General features: G+C 37.0%; 2 protein-coding genes across 3 annotated transcripts in view; one reads left to right on the top strand and one right to left on the bottom strand.

Moving 5' to 3' along the window:
* The window catches only part of prkg3 (protein kinase cGMP-dependent 3), a 181,874-nt gene that overhangs the window by 48,046 nt on the left and 113,712 nt on the right, over positions 1 to 20,116 (top strand). The gene's annotated exons all lie outside the window — the stretch shown is intronic.
* On the bottom strand, positions 1,467 to 3,825 carry LOC109615422. The gene is made up of 3 exons (XM_034287853.1): positions 2,553 to 3,825; positions 2,146 to 2,349; positions 1,467 to 2,038 (listed from the first exon to the last, which is right to left on the bottom strand). Exon 1 carries the CDS (start codon positions 3,692 to 3,694, stop codon positions 2,789 to 2,791), a length of 906 nt encoding a protein of 301 aa, XP_034143744.1. The 5' UTR covers positions 3,695 to 3,825; the 3' UTR covers positions 1,467 to 2,038; positions 2,146 to 2,349; positions 2,553 to 2,788.

Below are 20,116 nucleotides of genomic sequence, written 5' to 3'. Positions count from 1 at the left end.
CTCATTTGCTTTGTAGATTGATTGTGCAATAAATCCAACCACACTAGATGTGTTTACACTGCACTTTAGCCTAAGGACCTCATAAGCCCTAGGCTAAGAAAGTGTTCACACTTGCATATTTGGAAGTGGGAAAGCACCACCCTTAGCCTAGGGCTAGCTGGCCATGCTCTGGAGCATGACTTTTCAGGACTAGCTCCAGAAAAATTGTGACAAAATAACCAGTGTCAAACAGGGTGAAGAACAAACAATAGAACGTTTATTGTCCAATCACAAAACCTGCCCTTTCACTTAATTTACATAAGCTTGTTATGTGCACTGTTACTAACAGCTTAGTCTGTTTTGGTCCTTTCACTCGTAAAGTTTTGTTGTTTCGTTATCCCTGCTTTATCTTAGCGAAGTAGTTATTGCAGCTTGCTTTGGATGTAAATCCAGCAAATATGTAGAAATAATTACAATTTACTAACTTTTTTCTCTTTGCGTAGTTATGACAAAGTTGTTCTAGTAAATACCGACAGGGGGGCATCTTGATCAGTCGATGTCATGAAGTCGTTAATTTAATCGAGGTAGCATAACATTGATCATGTGTCAGTGATGTAGGCTACAGTAACATTATTTGCATGTCAGAAAGAATGCAACATTTGTAGCTTATCATAGAATGCAAAATTATATTGTGTTGTATTTGTCCATGAGCACAGGGCTTAGGAATACAAGTGGGTGATTCTCACGAAATCCTGATTTAGAAGATGTCCAGTATCAGAATTTTTTAAATGCCCTTGAAGCCAATTTTCTTTTTGCACATATAAGATTAAGGTCTGAATTTACTATAACCATTATTTTCATAAGATTTAAAAAAATATTTCCTATATATTTATTAAATTTTTTAGATGAAGTCCATAAAACTTTATCATTACCGCAACATGACATTACATTAAATATATGGTTAAAAATGTGTATTTTGAGCTAATGTTAAAGAAGACTCTTATTACTCCTTTTCAAAGCTATGTAAAAGTCTGGAGAGATTACTTTTTCATATTTATAATTTTTTGTAATTTCCTTATTTACTCTCATTACCGAAACATATGTGATGATTTACAACATATATTTTTTTATTGTTTTACTAAAAGATAACATACACATTCTTTATGTAGCAGACCTTAAATAAGTAGTGTTGTATAATATGTATATACATTTTAAAACAAAATATGATTATCTAATGATTACTTAATTTGTAAAAAAGATACATGTTGCGATAATGAGAATGCCATTTCGGTAATGAGGATCATTGTTTCTGAAATGAGATTTAGTTCAATACATTCACTGTTGACAAAGGGGTTTGATGCCTTACCCTATTTTACATACTTAAAACACACACAATTTTTGAAAGAATATTTATTTCATAAACTTTGTTTCATTTTCTAATTTATCGTAATCATCACCGTACCATGCCTTGTGTTAACAAGTGTTGTGTATACAAGTTACAGTCATAAAGAATCATGTCATTTAGCCTACACTGTAGCAATAACAAATATACAACCATTAATATAAATATTAGCATTCTAGTATAAGATACAATCATGTGTTCTTGAGAAATTTTTCAATGTAACATACCATCATGTGGTCCTGAGAAACATTTAAATGTAACAGCATCATCTGCTCTTGTAAAATTTGTTTAGTTTAGCTAAAAATACATTGGTCCTGACATTCAACCACATAACTTTTTTCTGAGAATAATTTCATGTGAAGAACTTGAATTGCAGCAACTCAATTTATGAGTTGGTCAAACAACTAAAACAAACAACTGGAACGAGTGCTTTGTAACAATCACGTTTTCCCCCAGCTCATTCATGAGCATTTTTTGTGTTTTGCCCATATGTCAGGTAAAATGCAGAAATGTCTAGGAGGTGACAGGAAGTGGTTCTGGGATTAGGTCCTGACGATAGTACCAGACCCTTTCTCCTGGAAATCTGATGCTTGGCACATAGAAGCGGTTTTCCCCTGCACAAGTCATGGTTTCGACTTCATACTGCCCTTCAGCAATCTGTTTTAAGAAATGTTTATAGTCCCTACACATTTTGACTGGAAAGCATGTACTATAATGTAACTGGATAAATATTCACATAACAGAAATCCTGAAATTAAATTCACCTGTGTGACTGTACCAGGGAACAAGTCACCATCGTATTCAACCAGGACCCACTGTCCAACCTCTTTGGTGGCCTCGGTTTTGTCAGGGTCCTCATCTCTTCCCTCATAGAACACATGGCAATTTGCAGAAAAGCACTGGCAATTTTTTCCACAAAAGCATGACACCTCCCGTGTGTTTATGACTCCCGGTTTTGTGGATGTCAGCTGTTAAGGTGGAATTAAAAAAGACAAAGATGAAAGAGTACCACACATTGACTAAGAGATTATATCGGATACTGGTGCGGTCTCCTTTCCATGTTAATTACATGGGGAATTTAACTTATTTATTTAACTTCTGTAACTACATTTACTTATTTAACTACATTTCTTCATATTTACTCATATAGTGAATATAAATGTTGACTCACTTGGTGTATTTTTCAGTGTCTCAGGTTAGGGGGAACCAATTCACAGCTGTTCTTTATTTTCTCCTCTGATACATTGTACAGAGTCACTGATGAATTGTTCTTCAGATGCTCATGCAGAGACTCTGCATCAGGAATACTGGTCCCATAAGAAACAATTCTGTCTGCAAGATTCTTCAAGGCCCCACCTACTCCATTTGGTGCACGTTTGCCATGTGATGCCTCAGTATAGTTCCAGGTCACCCATTGAAATCCATGCATATAAAGGGCACAGTGGAGGCTAGATAGAAAGATGTTTTGTTTCTATACTGTGAAGTTGGGCCATCTGAAATTAAATGTAGGTTGTGGGCTTCAGGATACTTTCCTCGTATGTATTTCAGCACTGGGTCAAGATGAGCCCAGGTTGCCACTGCATCGTGCTGTAGGCAGACTGAGAGGGATGCAAAGGCTTCCACTCTGCCCCTACTGAGATAAAATACCCCGGTGTGGAGGGTTACCTGATCATTCCCAGTTCCAAAATGGGTGTCCTTGATTTCTTTAGCATATTTGCAGCTGTAATTCTCGCTGTAATCCACATGCACAGCAACAGCATCATCTGTTAGGGTATTTTTCATTGCTTTCAATGTCAAATATTGGTGCTTGACATTAAACATGTGAATGGCAAAACCTGGAAGTTGTTCTGTTGTTAGGGCCAGCAACCGCTCGATGGATGAGGTACGCTTTTCGAGGACGGTTTTCTTTGTCTGCCTTTCCTCTATAGATTCATCCTTGAGGGTCTTTGTTACAGTGACAGACCTTGTAATCCACTCTTGCCAAATGACAGTGTTCCCCTGAGTGAGAGGATCTAAGGATGTGGGAAATGTCTTTTCAATGCATTTTTGACATCTGTCATACATGCAGGACATGTTGCCAGTGTCACACACACTGGACTGCACAAGATCCTCTGGGCTTGATTTTTCAATGATTCCCAGTTGTTGCAGTCTTGTTATTTTAAAGTCAATGTTCTTGTGCATTTTACATGCACACGTCTCTCTGTCTTTAACTGTAGGCCTAATAATCCAAAATGGCCTCAATCTAAAGAACTGAGCTTTGGACACGGTTTGCTCAGGATGTTCAGCAAGGAATCGTCGTTGGAGATTTGCCATGTGTCTGTGAGTGCTCTTTTTCTATAGATTTGTCCCTTGTGACAAATCTCTCCAGCCTTGCCATTTATGACAGTTGAGACATCATCCCGATGTAGGAACATGCTCACAACTTTGCCAAGTTGTTTAATAGTTATTTTGTTTACACAGTCTGTTCAAGAAATGTTTAAAGCAAATATCAAGTTATATAGCAATGAGCAAGAGTTATAGTGCATGTCCCTCCTTCATAAGTCTGTTTCTCATTACCGAAACATTGAGTCTCTCCACCGCAACAGGCCTTCAATCGTTGCGGTGAATGATAATGGTGTTGCGGAGGATGAGTGACCTTAAAAATTCTTGCTAACTGTGGAAGCACCATGAGGGTTAGCTAAACTTTCCCTCCCTTTTTATATTTGGACCATAATGGGGTACATAGCAATCAAAAAATTTAAATGGCAAAAAAAAATTAAACTTTACAAACTCATGTTTCAGTAATGAGAACTAAAAAGTAGTGTAGGTACAATGACAAACAACTAACTTAACTTTTACCTGGAGAGAAAAAATAAGACCTGCTTCCCTTGTAGCCATCTTGAGTGTCACAGTCAATTATGTCCCTTCCAACAAAATTCCTTGAAATGTAAGTTCCTTGAGGACTTAAACAATGATTGAAAATTGTTGCGGAAGATTAGAAAATTGGTCTTAGACAAATTTATATTCCTTATTATTGTCACTACATTTACCAATCATCACCAAATACCACGTTTCTTTACTGTAAATGTTTATAGTTAAATATGCACTGAAGCTTTTTCTTTTTAATATTTTTTAATTATTAAAATGTTCATCTCAAAGAACCCAAATCCAGTCATGGACACGTTGCGGTAATGAAAATGTTCCCCTTAAATGTGGAAAAATCAACAAAATGTGTATTTATGATGTGATTTTAAATCATGTGCAAAATAGTACATGAAGAGATGTTTATAACTGTATCCTTTTTATTTTGATAGCATTTACTTTTATCATCAAAATGCTTCATGACACCTCATAAGTCTAATTTCACGAGAATCACCCAAGTGTGAATCCTTAACCTAAGGTTGACAAACTCTTGTTTGAACACAGCCTAAGCTGACCTGGGGCCAGTCTTAGCCTGGGAAAATGCTGTGTGTAAAGGCTTTATTTTCCATCCCTCTACTATATTGTACAAGTGATATCTTTTACGGAAAAACTCTTCAGTACAGCAGTGAATGTGTTGTACAAAATACTCAGGAGAGTTTGTAAAATTACAAATATAATTTGAAATCATGGGGCACTGTGCTACATCCCACAAATCTATATATTGTTGTCCTTCTTTAACCCCTATGCAACCCACTAAAGTGTACATGGAATTCACATTGTCCTATTCGTTAGTAGCTAGTTTCTTTTATTAGGAGTCTGGCTATTTACTCCATCTCAAATAATTCAGATGACATGAATATAATATCAGACAGTTTAGCTATTAATAATTAGCCTTTTTAAATATGGTGTAATGAATTCCAGCCTCAGTAGCTATTTAACCCACTGTTTTCATTTGCACAATGACTTGCTACTATAGGCAAATATTTAGTGGAATGCAACGTTGCCATGATTATTTCATGTAAAAAAAAAACTACCTTGCAGACTAGTTAGCTCTATCAACGTTAGCTAGCTAGTAATGTCAACTAATGGAAATATATTTAACTAACCTCGGTTTAATCTAAACCTAAACTTTCTGGTGACATGAACAATATAACGTACGGTTTAGCTAATAATAATTTGGCTATTTAGGGATGGTGTCATGCTTTCAAGCCTTAGTAGCTAATCTATGCTCATGTAGCCAAGCTAATTCTCGGTTTGTATTTGTAATGTTTGTAATATAAGCAAATGTTTAGTGGAATGCAACATTGCCATGATTATTTCATCAAAAATAAATGCTACAAAATTCTCAGTCTAAACCAGCATTGGATCACCTTAAATCATTCTGGTGACATGAACATTATAATGATTTAGCTATTAAAAGTGTACCTTTGGTAGAGAGGGTGTTATGTGTTTAAGCCTCAGTAGATAATCCCTTCTCAGTTGTTAAGTCATTTCTCTGTGTTCATTGGTTTCTACAGCTCCACTTCAAACTGAGGGTTGAACTTATCAATGTACCTTTAAATTGTAGACATGGTAGTTAAATTAAAAGGAAATCTGAGTTGTAATTAAACAGTAACACATGGGTACATAAGCTATATGCCCATGCCCTACCATAGTCAACATTTTTACAGTAAGAATTGGGAGGGCATTTTCCAAATAAATGAAAATCTGGAAAGGTATTGGTTTTATTGTTGCCACCTGTAGCAGTCTTTTAATCATCAAAATTAAACACATCTAAAAGAAATGGTTTGCTCAATCTTTTATGTTAATACACATACTGAAGTAAACATAGCTTTGAAAATTATAATAATGATCTCTTCTGACCCCATCATTATCATAAAACAAGCATACGGTCAATTCATGAATATGCTCTGTGCCTGGGAAGACTGATAATTATCCATACAGTTATATTTACCATACAATTAAGATACATTTATTACATTTTGAAATTTCAAGCAACTACCTAGTTACATTGTTTGGTGCTTAAGATGTTATACTGCTCTGATAATTTCAGACATTTGAAGTATCCATATTTATCTGATGCAGAATATTGTATTATAATACCATTTGTGGTAAATTGTTGCAAAAAAACTATTGCAATGTAACATGCAAGTACATTCTGTTTGGCCAAACAGTGGTGGCATTGTAGTCATAACACTATCTGTTGTTGAACCCGACTATCTGGGGTTCAATGCTGAAACCCACAAAATGCCGCTTGCAGCTTTAATTATTATTATTGTTATAATTCTTGCGGCAAAAAAGGGTGTTTTTTGCAAATTCCCGTGAGTTTAAATGGCTTAAAGTTGCCCACATTTTTGTGGTTGTAAAGGGCCAAGGGCCGCAACTTCTGGTGCAGTGTCATGTATGTTGGCCTCATGGTAGCGCTGTCACAAGCCTCCAAAGTTTCACTATTTGCAAGCTCACCATGCCCACACCTTGTGACCTAGAGTCTTGAAAATGGGTACATAGGTGTAGCTCCTCATGATTAAAATTTTTGTCATGGGGACCCATAAATTCCGCCATTTTGGATTTTTAGAAACACACTCCTCTGGCACCAAATGTCCAATCTTCATGGTAATTCATATTTGGCATCCAGGGACCATGGTCGTCAAAAGTGATATCAGCCAGACCATTATGTCTAAAAACATGGACGCTATTGACCAATGAACATGTGAGTGTTGGTTTTGCACAATGATGCACATATCTCCTACACGGATAATGGTATAATAATTCTACTTGGTACATATATTTAAAAGGACGATACGGAAAAAATGACTTCAAGGATTTTTTATCAACCACACGGTGGCAGTATTGAGGTTTTTCACATTAGCAAGGTCACCACACTCACCCCGTTTAAGATACTGCCCTGAAAACAGGTACAGAAGTCTACCTCCTCATAAGGAACATATTTGCCATTGGGACTCATGAACTGCGCTTTAAGGGTTTTGTGGCTATTTTGAATATGTGAAAAACACTTTAAAATCTCCTCTGGCAACTAAGGACCGATCTTCACTTACATTCATTTTTGGCATCTATGGACCATGGTCTTCAAAACGTTATATTGATCAGGCCAGTATCTTAAAAAACATGGCCGACATTGACTGATGAACTTGGGCAGGGGCGTGGTTTTGCACATATATAAACACATTTCCTACAAAGATAATGGGATAATAATTCTACTTTGTGAATATGTTAACAAAAATGATACAACAATAATGATTGCAAAGATTTGTTTATCAACACATGGTGGCGCTATTGGAGTTCCCCACATTTGCAAGCTTACCATGCCCACCCTGTTTAAAATAAAACATTGACAACAGGTGAACAAGTCCATATCCTCCCAAGGAATATATTTGCAATTGGGAACCATTAAGTCGGGTGAAATATTTTTTCTGCAATTCTGAATTTATGAGAAATGCTTCAATCGCTACTTGTGTAGAGTCAAATGACCGTTATTAACCATTTGACGCGTACGATCACAGCAGTGTGATCAAGCTAGAGTGGTCGAGAAAGCCTATGATCACACCGGTGTGATTAAAACGTCTTGTTTAGAATGCACAATTTTTGCTCAAACAGTGTTTATAACTTTCAAATTGGGACTAGAAGTGTTACTTACATACCAACAGGCAGCCAACACTAATACACAAAAATGAATTATATTAGCGACTACAATAGAGCATCTTAACATTTCCTGTGTGATTACCCGTTGTATGCTTTTTATATAGTTTATTCATTTTCACTGCACTGAATAACTGGTCACGCTTTGTTAGCTAGCGGTTAGCTGACATTTGCTAGCGGTTAGCTGACGTTTTCTAGCTAGCTAGAGTTATATGTCAACCAACTTTTGCAGCTCTTAGAATTTGAGTCAACGAGAGAAGCTTGCAATGCAATGTATGTAGTGTTCCTCACCTGGCAAGGTGACTGTTCAAATGCTGGAGTTCAAATGCTGTAGTGAGTACTGAAGTCACGCGCAAAAAAACTCACGCTGGGGGGTTGGTAAGGAATATTTGAAACTCACACGTGAAAAGGTTAAGTGTGAGCACATTTGGTACACATGATCAGGGTTGTAAGTTTAGTTTATATAAAAGATGTTTCCATTTGGCCACATGGGGATACTAGTGGATTGTAAAAACCATACATGTAATATTGTTTACAGCTATTGATATTGGATTTGTGTCATATTGGAAAAACTGCAATCTGGCTTATCAATAGCTTAATGCTGAAACCCGCTAAATGCTGCTTGCAGCTTTAATTATAATGATAATTATTATTATTCCGGCCAAAAAGGGTGTTTTATGCAGATTCCCATGAGATAAAATGTCACAACCCTCCAAAGTCGGACCTAGACTTTTAAAAATTGGTACATAGGTGTAGTTCCTCATGATGAAAATGTTTTCCTCTGGGACCCATAAAGTCCGCCAGGATGGATTTTCCAACATTTTAGATATTTAGAAAAACACTAAAAAATGCACCAAATGTCCGATCTTCATGTACATTGATATTTGGCATTTAAGGACCATAGTGTTCAAAAGTCATATCAGCCAGACCATAATGTCAAAAAACATGGATGCTATTGACCAATGAACATGTGAAGGGTGTGGTTTTGCACATATAGATACATCTCCTACACGGATAATGGTATAATAATGCTACTTGGTATGCATGTTGATAAGAACCATACAGAAAAAATTACTGCAAGGATTTTTTTATCAACCACACGGTGGGGCTATTGAGGTTTTTCATATTAGCAAGGTCACCATGCTCACCTTGTTTGAGATACAGCCATGAAAGGAGGTACATAAGGCCAACTCAAATGCATATAATTTTTTTTTTATAAGACCAATGTTTCGACAGACATGCTGTCTTCATCAGGGTACCTGTTTTGGTTACTGACCTGTATCTACTTGACAGGTAAGCAGGTTAGGACTGTAGCCAGCTAATAGTTTGTTTTAACCAGCAAAGTAGTAAAGATAGCTGCCATGTCAAAAGTTGACATGTGTAAATAGGGGTGTACCGATTTTGATTCTAGTTAGAAAATTTTTAGGTTCAATTTCAAAATGTAGTTTGCCATTCTGTGATTAACCCCCTGAGGACGAACTAGGAGATACCGCCCATGCATGAGGCATATTTGCATATCATTTACATAGTACTACAGATTTTCTAAATTGTTTGTGATAGAAAGATTCGGTTTTCTTTGCTGTTTTCCTGAGATTACGCTGAAATGATTCATATGCCTTTTGTTTACGTGAAGCATTTCCTGGTTGTTGTCATCCTGTCCAAATACAACCAAACCCTTGTGCACCTGACCAATGGATGGGCTGTTGGGTGACAACATCCAATGGAAGGCTGTTGCTAGGCAAAATAGTTTATTTTACCCAATCAGGGGAAGGTATCTTGTTATGTATTCAAGCAAATCAAACGGTTGCGGAGTGGGACAGAATGAGTTTTGTTTTCTGTATTTGCACAGTGACATGAACAGAGGTGGAGGCGGTAGGTTGGCTTAGCAATGCTAACTTAACATTTGTTAACATTTCAGCTTTGTGTCGCTAACGCATGCTAACTTGTCGCACAGACAAAGGATATATGATTTCAACAATTTTATTAACAAGTATTATTATTAGTATAAAATGGCAAAATGTAAAAACACTCTTACTCAATGTAGCCATAGTCCGTTTCGGTTTTCACACGCTGGATTGCTAAGTTACCGGCAGAATACAAAGGACCAATGCTAACAACATGGAGCAGAATAGGATTCCAAATATAGCTGGTAAGTTACATTAAATAACCTATTTATCATGAAATAATGTAATACAAATGTGATCATTATAGATATTGTCTGCTTTGCCTAATTGGAATGGAAAAACTGCTCCACATGGCTGTGTGTGGTCTGAATACAATCATAAATAGAAAAACGTGTTAAAACGTTTATTGATTTTACAGATAACAATTAGCATAATTAGTGTTGATTAACTATTAGGCTGTATCTTTACTTATGCTGATTAATGTATTAAGCATTAATTCGTTATTAGGCTGTATCTTTTGGACCGTTCGAGCTACAGAAAAAAAACTGACTCATTCAAAAGACTATCTTCAGTTAATATAATGAAACCTTTATTGATTTTACGATTGATAATTAGCGTTATTTACCGTAATTACCATTAATGAACTATTAGGCTGTATCTTCTGAACCGTTCGAGCTACAGACACAAAACCAACTTTGTTACACCAGTTTAGGCTATCCCTACTTTCAAATTTGGAAACGTTTATCGATTTTACATATGCTAATTTACGTAATTAGAATGAATTAGAAGTTAGGCTGTATCTTTAGAACCGTTCGAATTAGGATACATTTATTGATTTAACATATGCAAATTTGTGTAATTAACAATTAGGCTGTATTTTCTGAACCGTTCAAGCTACAGACATGAAACTGATTCTCATTCAAGAGTTTCGAATGTTTCCATTTAATGTATTGACACGTTTGCTACTTTGCGTAATTAGCGTGAATTAACTATTATGCTGTAGCTCTTGAACCGTTCGAGTTACAGACACAAAACCAACTTTTTTACACCAGTTTATGCTATCCCCACTGCAAACTATGAAACGATAATGGATTTAAAAAATGCTAATTACCATAATTACTGTTATTTAACTGTTAGTTTGTATCTGTTGAACCATTCGAGCTACAGCCACAAAACCAACTTTGTGACACCAGTTAGGTTATCCCTACTTCAAGTTTGGAAACGCTATTTGATTTTACATATGCTAATTTGCGTAATTAGAATTATTAGTAATTAGGCTGTATTTTTTTAACCGTTCGCGCTACAGACACGTAACCAACTATGTCTCACACATTTAGGCTTTCCCCACTGCAAACTTTGAAATGGTAATTGATTTTACATATTATTATTTTTGTGATTACCATTAATTTAGTATTAGGCTGTATCTTTTGAACCGTTCAGGCACGAAACCAACTTTTTTACACCGATTTACACTGATTTTACATATGCTAATTTGCAATTATCATTAATTTACTGTATCTTTTGAACCGTTTGAGCTACAGTCACGAAACCAACCTTTGTTGCACTAGATTAGGCTATCCCCACTGCAATTTATGAAACTGTACTTTATTTTACATATGTTAATTTGCGCAATTGGCATTAATTATCCATTTGCATGTATCTTCAACCGTTCATGCTACAGACACGAAACTGATTCTCATTCAAAAGTTTGGACTGTTCACATTTTATATGACACGTTTATTGAATTTACATATGCTAATTAGTGTAATTAGCGTGAATTTACTATTACGCTGTATCTTTTCAACCATTCGAGCTACAGACACGAAACAGACATTGTTTCACCTGTATAGGCTATCCCCAGTTCATGTAATGAATCCTTTATTGATTTTACGTATGCTAATATACGTAATTAGCGTTAATTAACTATTAGACTATCTTTTGAAATGTTTGAGCTACAGGCATGAAACCAACTTTGTTGCACCAGTTTTGCAATCCCCAGTTCATAGAATGACACGTTAATACATTTTCCGCATGCCAATTACTGTAATTAGCATTAATTCGCTATTAGGCTGTATTTTTTCGACCGTTCATGCTACACCAAACCAACTTTTTTTCACATGGTTATGCTATCCCCACAGAAAATTATAAAACTGCTTTTCATTTTATTTATGCTAATTAGCGTAATTAGTGTTAACTACTAGGCTGTATATTTTGATTTTCTCGCGCTACAGACAAAAGAAGCTGTCATTGGTAACACTTATGAGCTTTAACTATGTCATGTATGCCAATTTATGCTAATTATCCTCAACAACAGTATCTCTTGAACATTAAAAAATACAGTCTCCAAACCTTTCGATAGGTAAACACTAATTCACACCATAAATACTTTTAAACAGCTAGCAAGCACACCACATTTTCTTCAGGAATTATTATTATTCCTCCAGCTCTACAGCCTAAACGGTCAAAGCGATAAACACAAAACCAACTACCAAATGTCCCATGTGCTTGAATTTGGGTTGCTTGAGCAGATCTTTTTGGAAGCTATTGTACTTTTTATACTATGTCAGTATTTAATTGAGCCACCACTGTATTTCAATGGAAAAAAAGTGCTCATAGACTTTAATGGTAAAAAGGTCAAAAATTCTAGATGCGTCTCCTCCTAAATCTTTTAAGCTATTAAGTCCAAACGAACACCAATATGTTAAGTCTGGCCCAACTAGAGTTGCTTGTATTCAGATTTTTGATACAGTGTTTACTTTTGTATTTATTAACATTCAAAGCTTGCATCAATTAACATGTGTTTCAATGAGAGCCTAAGTAATACAGAAGTTTCAATTCAAAATGTTCATGCTTTAGGGCCAATCAACCTTTGATAACAACTTTAAAGGTTTGAGGCTATCCTAAATAAGGATTATATTACATGTTTATAAACAATTGACTGTATAATTGCTAATTTACATTGTTAGGATATAACTGAGAATCACTCTTGAACAGTTTGTGCTACAGACACAAAACCAACTTTGTTTCACACGTTTAGGCTGTGCCCAGTTCATATGATGAAACGTATATTAATTTTACAGACGCTGATTAGCGTAATTGTAATTTGCGTAATTGCAATTACACCAGCGTAATTGTAATTTGAAAACTAATAATTCCAAAGAATGTCTCTAAAGTCCAGGATTATGCTAGGTAATCTGAAAAGGGCCCCAGGTTCAGAAATAGCAAACCTTCCCTTTAAATAAATTATTCTTTAATTATTTATTTTGCCTTCCACAACCTTTGCTTTTCCTATCGTTTCTGGGACTAGATTTAAGGTATTTTGCCAAATGGACATTGCAAACATTCTCTATTGGTTTCTACCAAGCTTGGAATTTGACATTTTAGCAGCAATGCCATTTGGCCTTCTGTGTCACAAAAATGTGTAGGGCACAATGTCCCCATGCCAGGGCACACATAAGGGTATTTGGAGCTTACAAATAAACAACCTGAATTGCTTATAAGAAAAAAATAACAAAAAACTAAACTTTTTTAATATCATACTTTGAATAATGACTGATATTGTCTTTCCACATAAAAAGCTAAACGATCATGTTTTAATCCTTAAAATTACATCTATTGAGCAAGTCATTTTAGTTTTTTAATCTTTCACCACAAACACAGCCATGTCGAGTGATGTCAAACCTAACGTTACTTCTCAGAGCTTTTAAAAAGCGTTCAGGTGTATTCTCCCACTCCAAGGTCAGTACTTTCCCAGTTGCTGATGAACACACCTTCCAAAATGGATGTTTGATTCAGTTAAGCACAAAATCTATCGGTAACTGGCTTGTTTGGATACCTGCTTGTAGTCCGATCTTGTTTGTTCTCTGTTGCGAACTGCAAACCAATTTAGGGACAAACTGCAGGCCACGAGATTATGACAGTAGCAGGGGAACAAAGCCATGGTGGCTGTAAGGCATACCATCATTTTCAGGGCATCATGGCCAGAGTGAAGGGCAAAGGTGGCCATGGCCCTTGCTGGTTTTTACGCTGTGAGAAGCTTTCTTTTTCTAGCAGAAGCTACAGTGATGTGATTGGGGTTCAAGTGCAGCTGTCTTCTCTGCAGTTGCAACAGGCTTTTACAGGCTGTTAGAAGAGCTCAGCTGGAACTGAACATAGGACAGCTGCAGTATAACTCTGATGTATGTGCATCAAAGCTAGGATGCATTGGGTTCCTGAAGCATGAAATATTATTTACCACAGAAATGTACTCTTGCACAACGAGAGGCATTTGAGCAACTATGCACTGAACTGACCCAGATCATCATCTGGACCAGCCAGAGATGCCACAGGGAGAGTGGGCCTTTCACCTGTCTACCTGAGAGCCGCGACAGTAGCCAGATGTTGGTTGTGGTCAGAACATTCACAGATGAAGAGGATGCACCCCACATCCCTGCAACCACTGGGGCCACACACTCCGCCAAATACCCCTGTTTCGAGGTCCTAGTTATCTTTACATCTCTTACGAATATTGCCAATTCCAGGCCATTCCTGGAAACAACAGTCTTTAATTACTCAACACTCCAAAGCCAGTTTATATCGCGACTTTTCACAAAGAGGAACCGCAAAGGAACTTTCAGCAGTCAAGAACAGTTAAAATTCTGACCGGCAGCAACTCCAGCATGGGACGTTCTACTCTTCCCTACTTTTAAGGAAACCCCACAACTGGACATTGGGACATATCGCGACACACTCATCTCACCATTGTTACAATGCCCCCACCCGCTGTGAGGTATTAACATGTCAATGGAGTACAGATTGTGACCGGCAATGATTCCAGCACTTCACTTTTAACGATTCTCCACCAGTAAAGACATTTGGATAATACATCTTTGATCAAATAGACAAGCCCCATTTCCAGCAACCATTACTCCAATACATTATTCTTGTATCACTTCCCATTATATAAAACACAGCTGAAAGCTATTTGGTTTGGTAAATTTAGCTTAACATTGTCTTTGTGTTTGAGTTGGCACAGCATGCAATAGACTGGCATTTTTTATGGTCGATAATAGGTCAAAAATGGCACAAAAGAAACATCTTTCTCTAGAAACTTGTCAGTCAATCAATGTTTTGAAGAATGAAGGCCATACAGTGTTTGAAATTACCCAAAAACTGAATATTTAATAGAAAGGTGTGCACTACAGTCTTCAAAGACCAAGGACAACAGGCTCTAACAAGGATAGAAAAAGATGTGGAAGGCCCACATATACAACAAACCAGAGGCTAGTTACATAAGTCTCTAGTTTCAGAAATAGACCCCTCACATGTCCTCAGCTGGCAGTTTCATAAAATTCTACCCGCTCAATACTGGATGTCCTTTATCTATATATAAATAGTAATTAACAAGTACTAACCAAGTTAAACTCAATAACAAGGTGTAAACCAATTTATAGAACTAGGTACAATGTTTATTGTTTAGTGTTATATCTGCCAAATAAGGCCAATAAATAAAAGAAAATGTTTGAGTGGACTTGGGAAATTGACTGTTGTAAGGTAGGGGTAACTTTGGACATTTTCACTTAGGGCTGTACTCACTTTTGTTGCCAGCAGTTTAGACATTAATGGCTGTGTGTTACATTTTTTTGAGGGGACAGCAAATTTACACTGTTATACAAGCTGTACACTCACTACTTTACATTGTAGCAAAGTGTCATTTCTTCAGTGTTGTCACATGAAAAGATACCCAAATATTTCCAGAAATGTGAGGGGTAACTATAGGACCCTGACTTTCCATAAGTATTTTATTTTATCAGTGTTGTTTTATTAAAATTGCAATACAAAAGATTAGAGTTTTTGTAGTTCGAATGGCCATAAGTGATATTGACCATATACATTAGGCTATAGACAGTGTATAATTTCCGTGTTTGCTCCTTTTTTCTGCTCTTGAGAATGTGGGTCACCAAAACAAAGGACACTTTTGACAATTGTCACAAGGTAGTCGAGTGTGTGGGAGCTGCACATGGAAGGTAGAGATTACCTGTGCTGACTGTGAGTAATGGATCCAGAAGGATCAGTAAAATTGATCAGTGTTATTTGCCCCCAAAACAACCCAATGCCTTGTTCAAGTGAGCCCACTCGGATCCAGTGACATGAATATGCTGATGTAGTCTAGATGTAGTATATTTCTCCTGTTTTACCACAGCAAATGTATTGAGACACTGTGAGACCCTGAGTTTTTTAGAGGTGGTGCACAGTAGATTTTTGGGCAATGTGAAAAGACAACTTTACATTGTAGGAATAATTAGTAATTAGTAACACATTTAATGAGAGTGGCTGAGGATTTTTTGAATAGTGTTGTTGGATTTGGGTCAAGAGAGCCACAGGACGTTTTCATTTTTAACCCTTATGTGGTGTTCGGGTCAAATTGATTTCAAATTTTGTACCTAAACGAAAGAATATAAGGTTAACATTTTTCAACCTGTTACTCCATGGCATGGCGTTTTTGTCTGTGAAGAACATGTAAAAGAAAAAAATGAGTACACACGCATGCTACAATGCCCCCACACGTTCATCATAAGATGTTCAGGTCAATTTGATGCGCATACACACATTGTACAGTCTGGGACAGGAACTTCTCTAAAGAAAGCTGACAACTGTGGGGGACAATCAGAAAAAATAAGACAGAGCTCCCACCTCAGCTACTAACTGTAAAGAATAGGCAAGTCCATTGCTCCGACTTTGTTTTTACAGCCAACACTGCCCAGTTATTCTACTTAATCAAAAAGGGCAAATATGTGTACATAGGGATACTCTACATAGGGATGGAAGGATCAGTGGTCGGGAGAACAGTAAGCAAGAGATCATACTTGATTATAATGCCACCAAAGGAGGGGTAGACAACTTGGACATGCAATCCTGCTACAGCTGCCAAAGAATAACTTTACGATGGCCACTCGGGATATTGGATATTCTTCAATATCCTGGATGTCTCAGCCTACAACACATTTGTAATCTGGATGGAAATTTTGCCAGACTGGAACCAAATCAAGCTCCAAAGAAGACATATTTTTCTATAAGAGCTAGGTAAAGCACTGGAGACACCGCACATACAGGAGACATGTGCCCAGGTCCACAGGTTCTCTAGCCATAGTGAGGAGGTTTGTGGAGGCTCCTGTTATCCCACCTGCACGACCCACACAACCACAACCTCCAGTGCCTGAAGTAAGAGTCCTGTTGTTGTTGTTTGTTTATGTGTTTATTAGGTGAAGTGGTGTGGAACAAATCCTGAACTAATCAATTATTTTCAATATTCTATTTTGCAGCCGGTGGACCCTCAAAGGACTCAAAGACACACGCAGCAACTGAAATAAGGACATCTGTAGTGCACATACACTCAAATTCTGTGCATCATGTAGTGTAGACAGGCATGCCCATGTGCACACAATTTTATCCAATGTTATTTCAGAAGCATTTGAGAGGTATTTTTTATGTACTGTATTTCATCAACAGTGACTAAAACCAGTGTACATTTCATTCATGTTTTGTATTTCTATTTGTTTATCATCTGTTTTAGCTTATGGCTTTGATTATAGTAAGATCAATAAAAATATTGTAATTTCAATTGTTCCTAGATAAGCATGATTTATGACACCCAAGTCATTAATATAATGACTTTTTAAATAAGTTATAGCATTTTCACAAAAACGCATGGCATATCCAATAAAATGAAATGTGATCTAGCAGAGATTAATTTCAAACATTTATCATATATGTTCTGTATGTTGTTCAACCACACAAGGGTTCATATGATTTTCAACACAATAGTAGGTGTCACTAGAGCAAATTCATTTGACAGGATTTTACAATGGCAGTAATGTTTAAGGTGTTACACAATGTGCTGTTACATAGGTCACCATCTCATCATCAGTGCACTTATAATAATGAGATAGTAGGGCATGCTGTACTGAATCCTGGAAGTGTCAAGTGGCTTGATATTTCTGAATTCAACAGTGCTTAGGGCGGAGCTGATGTGCAGGAGTAATTACAATGTCACAACTTTATGGTTAGAGACACCTAAGTAGTTAATGTAGGTTAATGTAGGGTATAATGTGTCAGAATAGTGATTTATGGCCCTGGAGGGCGGGACATCCATATTGATGTGACAGGTAGGGTGGGACTTCCGTTGTGACGTGTGTTCGGGCGGGACTTCAGGAGTGATGTATGCATGTCCGGTGACTTTGGAATTTATGATAACATTGTGTCCGTGTTTGTTGTTTTACAACGCCTGATGAGCAAACCAGACTAGTGTTATAACAGGTGGGTTATGTTTGAGGGTGCCAGGGTTCCACTGCCAAGTGGTGCAACAGATGGTTGTTAACCTTTTCAAGCACAGAATTACATGTAAGATATAAAAAAGAGGGCGGGACTTATGATTTGGAGAGTTTCAGCCCAGTTTTCATTTTAACAAAAGATGGGTCTTAAGCTCAGATCAGCCCAGCACAAGCATTAATTCAGGTCAAACAATTTCTTTTCCAAGAAACCAAAGACTGATAATGGCATAAGGGCGTTTCCCCCAACAAAACAGGAGACATACATCTCAAGCTGTTGTTTGATCAGATGTTATAAGGACCCAGGGTGCGACCAGGTCCTTGGGGGTAGTGATAAGACCCACAGCCTTTGCTGTATTCTAATTTGTATACACATCAGCCATAGGTCAACCAATCGATGGGGTGTGGGTGCGTGCGTGTGTGCGTGTGTGTGTATGAACATGCTGGTTGGTTGAGGGGTGGTTCGGAATTATGTGTGAAGTTGTTGAATAGGATGCTGTTGTGTGTGGAGTCAAATAGGGACGTGTGTTAAGTTGTGATATATTGTGATAAATAATTAATATTGTAGTATATTGTTTATAACAAGGATATAATGTTCAATTTGAAACCAAACTTGGTATGGTTTAGATTAAAGCAACCTTGCTTTCGATATAATAGGGGTCCTAGACACAGTGGGATTAATCTACAGGTTGGATTCTGATTCAGGTGTAAGGCAATGTAAAATATTCAGGGCTGGGATGTGTTTTGTGAGGGTCTCTTGTATATCGACCAATAAGTAACTCTTATTCTGTAAAAAGCTGTTTTGGGGGGCGTATATAAAAATGGTCTAGGGTTAAATAGGTCCCCGTTGCGAGGGATTGTCCTTTCTCCCACCTCACGACAAATTGGCAGCACACATCAAGCTTTTTAAGGTAAGTGAAACTAACTTCTTAACACAAAGAAATTACGAATGTTTTAGGCAACACTAAAAGCTCAGTTATGTAGTTTTATTATTCCATGTTAAGCCAACTACATGGTATAGCTAAGTAGAGTTGTTGAATGTAACAACGTGTCGGTGGTGGTTTTCTTGAGCCACATGGTGTCGTGAAGGCCCAAATGTGCTGTTTTAATCATGTGTTGTTAGCCAACAAGATACATAATAACAAAAAAAATGATTCCTATAGGTTTTGAGCAAATATCAACTGTCTGTTTTGAAAGGTCATTGTGTTGCCTAATTCAATATGGCTACAGGTATGTAATAACGTGGTATGTTTTTATCTTTGTATGGATCGACAAATACCGTTTACCGCACATCCGTTGTAATTTGATGGTTTGCTTTTTAAACAAGCTGGCTTACGTTTTAAAATGAGGTAAGCATCTTGTTTATATCACAAGCTAAATATATCAGCTTTCAATAAAAGTGTATAACTTTTTATTTATTATAAATTATCATGTCATGGGTGTTTGGCTAACAATAGACCTATTTTATTTAATTATCTGTACAATTTTGTACTCATAAGATGTTCAACAGATGATGATTTTTCAATGGGGTGTGTGAGAAAAGTGCCGCAAAAAGAACTGCTTTGACCGCGTGGGTTAGGTCTTACTGAACTCATGGGGACCAAATGTCCCAATGAATATAGTAAAACCAGAAAAAATTTGCCTCATTGGGACTTTTTGCCGGTCCCCGTGAGGCAAAAGTCTATTTCCGGCTCAGGGTTTAGGTTTAGGGTCAAACTTACAATTGATTTTATAGTTGAATTGGGGTTTCTTTAAGGTCCAGGTGTTGCTGGTTAAGTTTAGGGTTAAGGTTAGGCATTACTTCTAGGTAAAGTTTAGGCATAAATGTTGCTTTATTGAGGTTAAGATTTGGGTTAGGTTTAGGGTTAAGATTAGGGCAAGGGAGCATGCAATTTCTATTTTCTGGTCCCCATGAGGGTAGCTGTACAAACTTGTGTGTGTGTGGGGTTGTATGCACATTTTTAGAC

This window comes from Esox lucius, chromosome 18, assembly GCF_011004845.1.
Source record: "Esox lucius isolate fEsoLuc1 chromosome 18, fEsoLuc1.pri, whole genome shotgun sequence".
Taxonomy (NCBI): domain Eukaryota; kingdom Metazoa; phylum Chordata; class Actinopteri; order Esociformes; family Esocidae; genus Esox; species Esox lucius.
The sequence above is the reverse complement of the archived record's forward strand: the minus strand, read 5'-3'. Positions and strand labels throughout refer to the sequence as shown.

What these genes read in the sequence shown, in the direction of transcription:
- LOC109615422 (XM_034287853.1), bottom strand. Translation starts at nt 3,694, where the DNA reads ATGGCAAATCTCCAACGACGATTCCTTGCTGAACATCCTGAGCAAACC.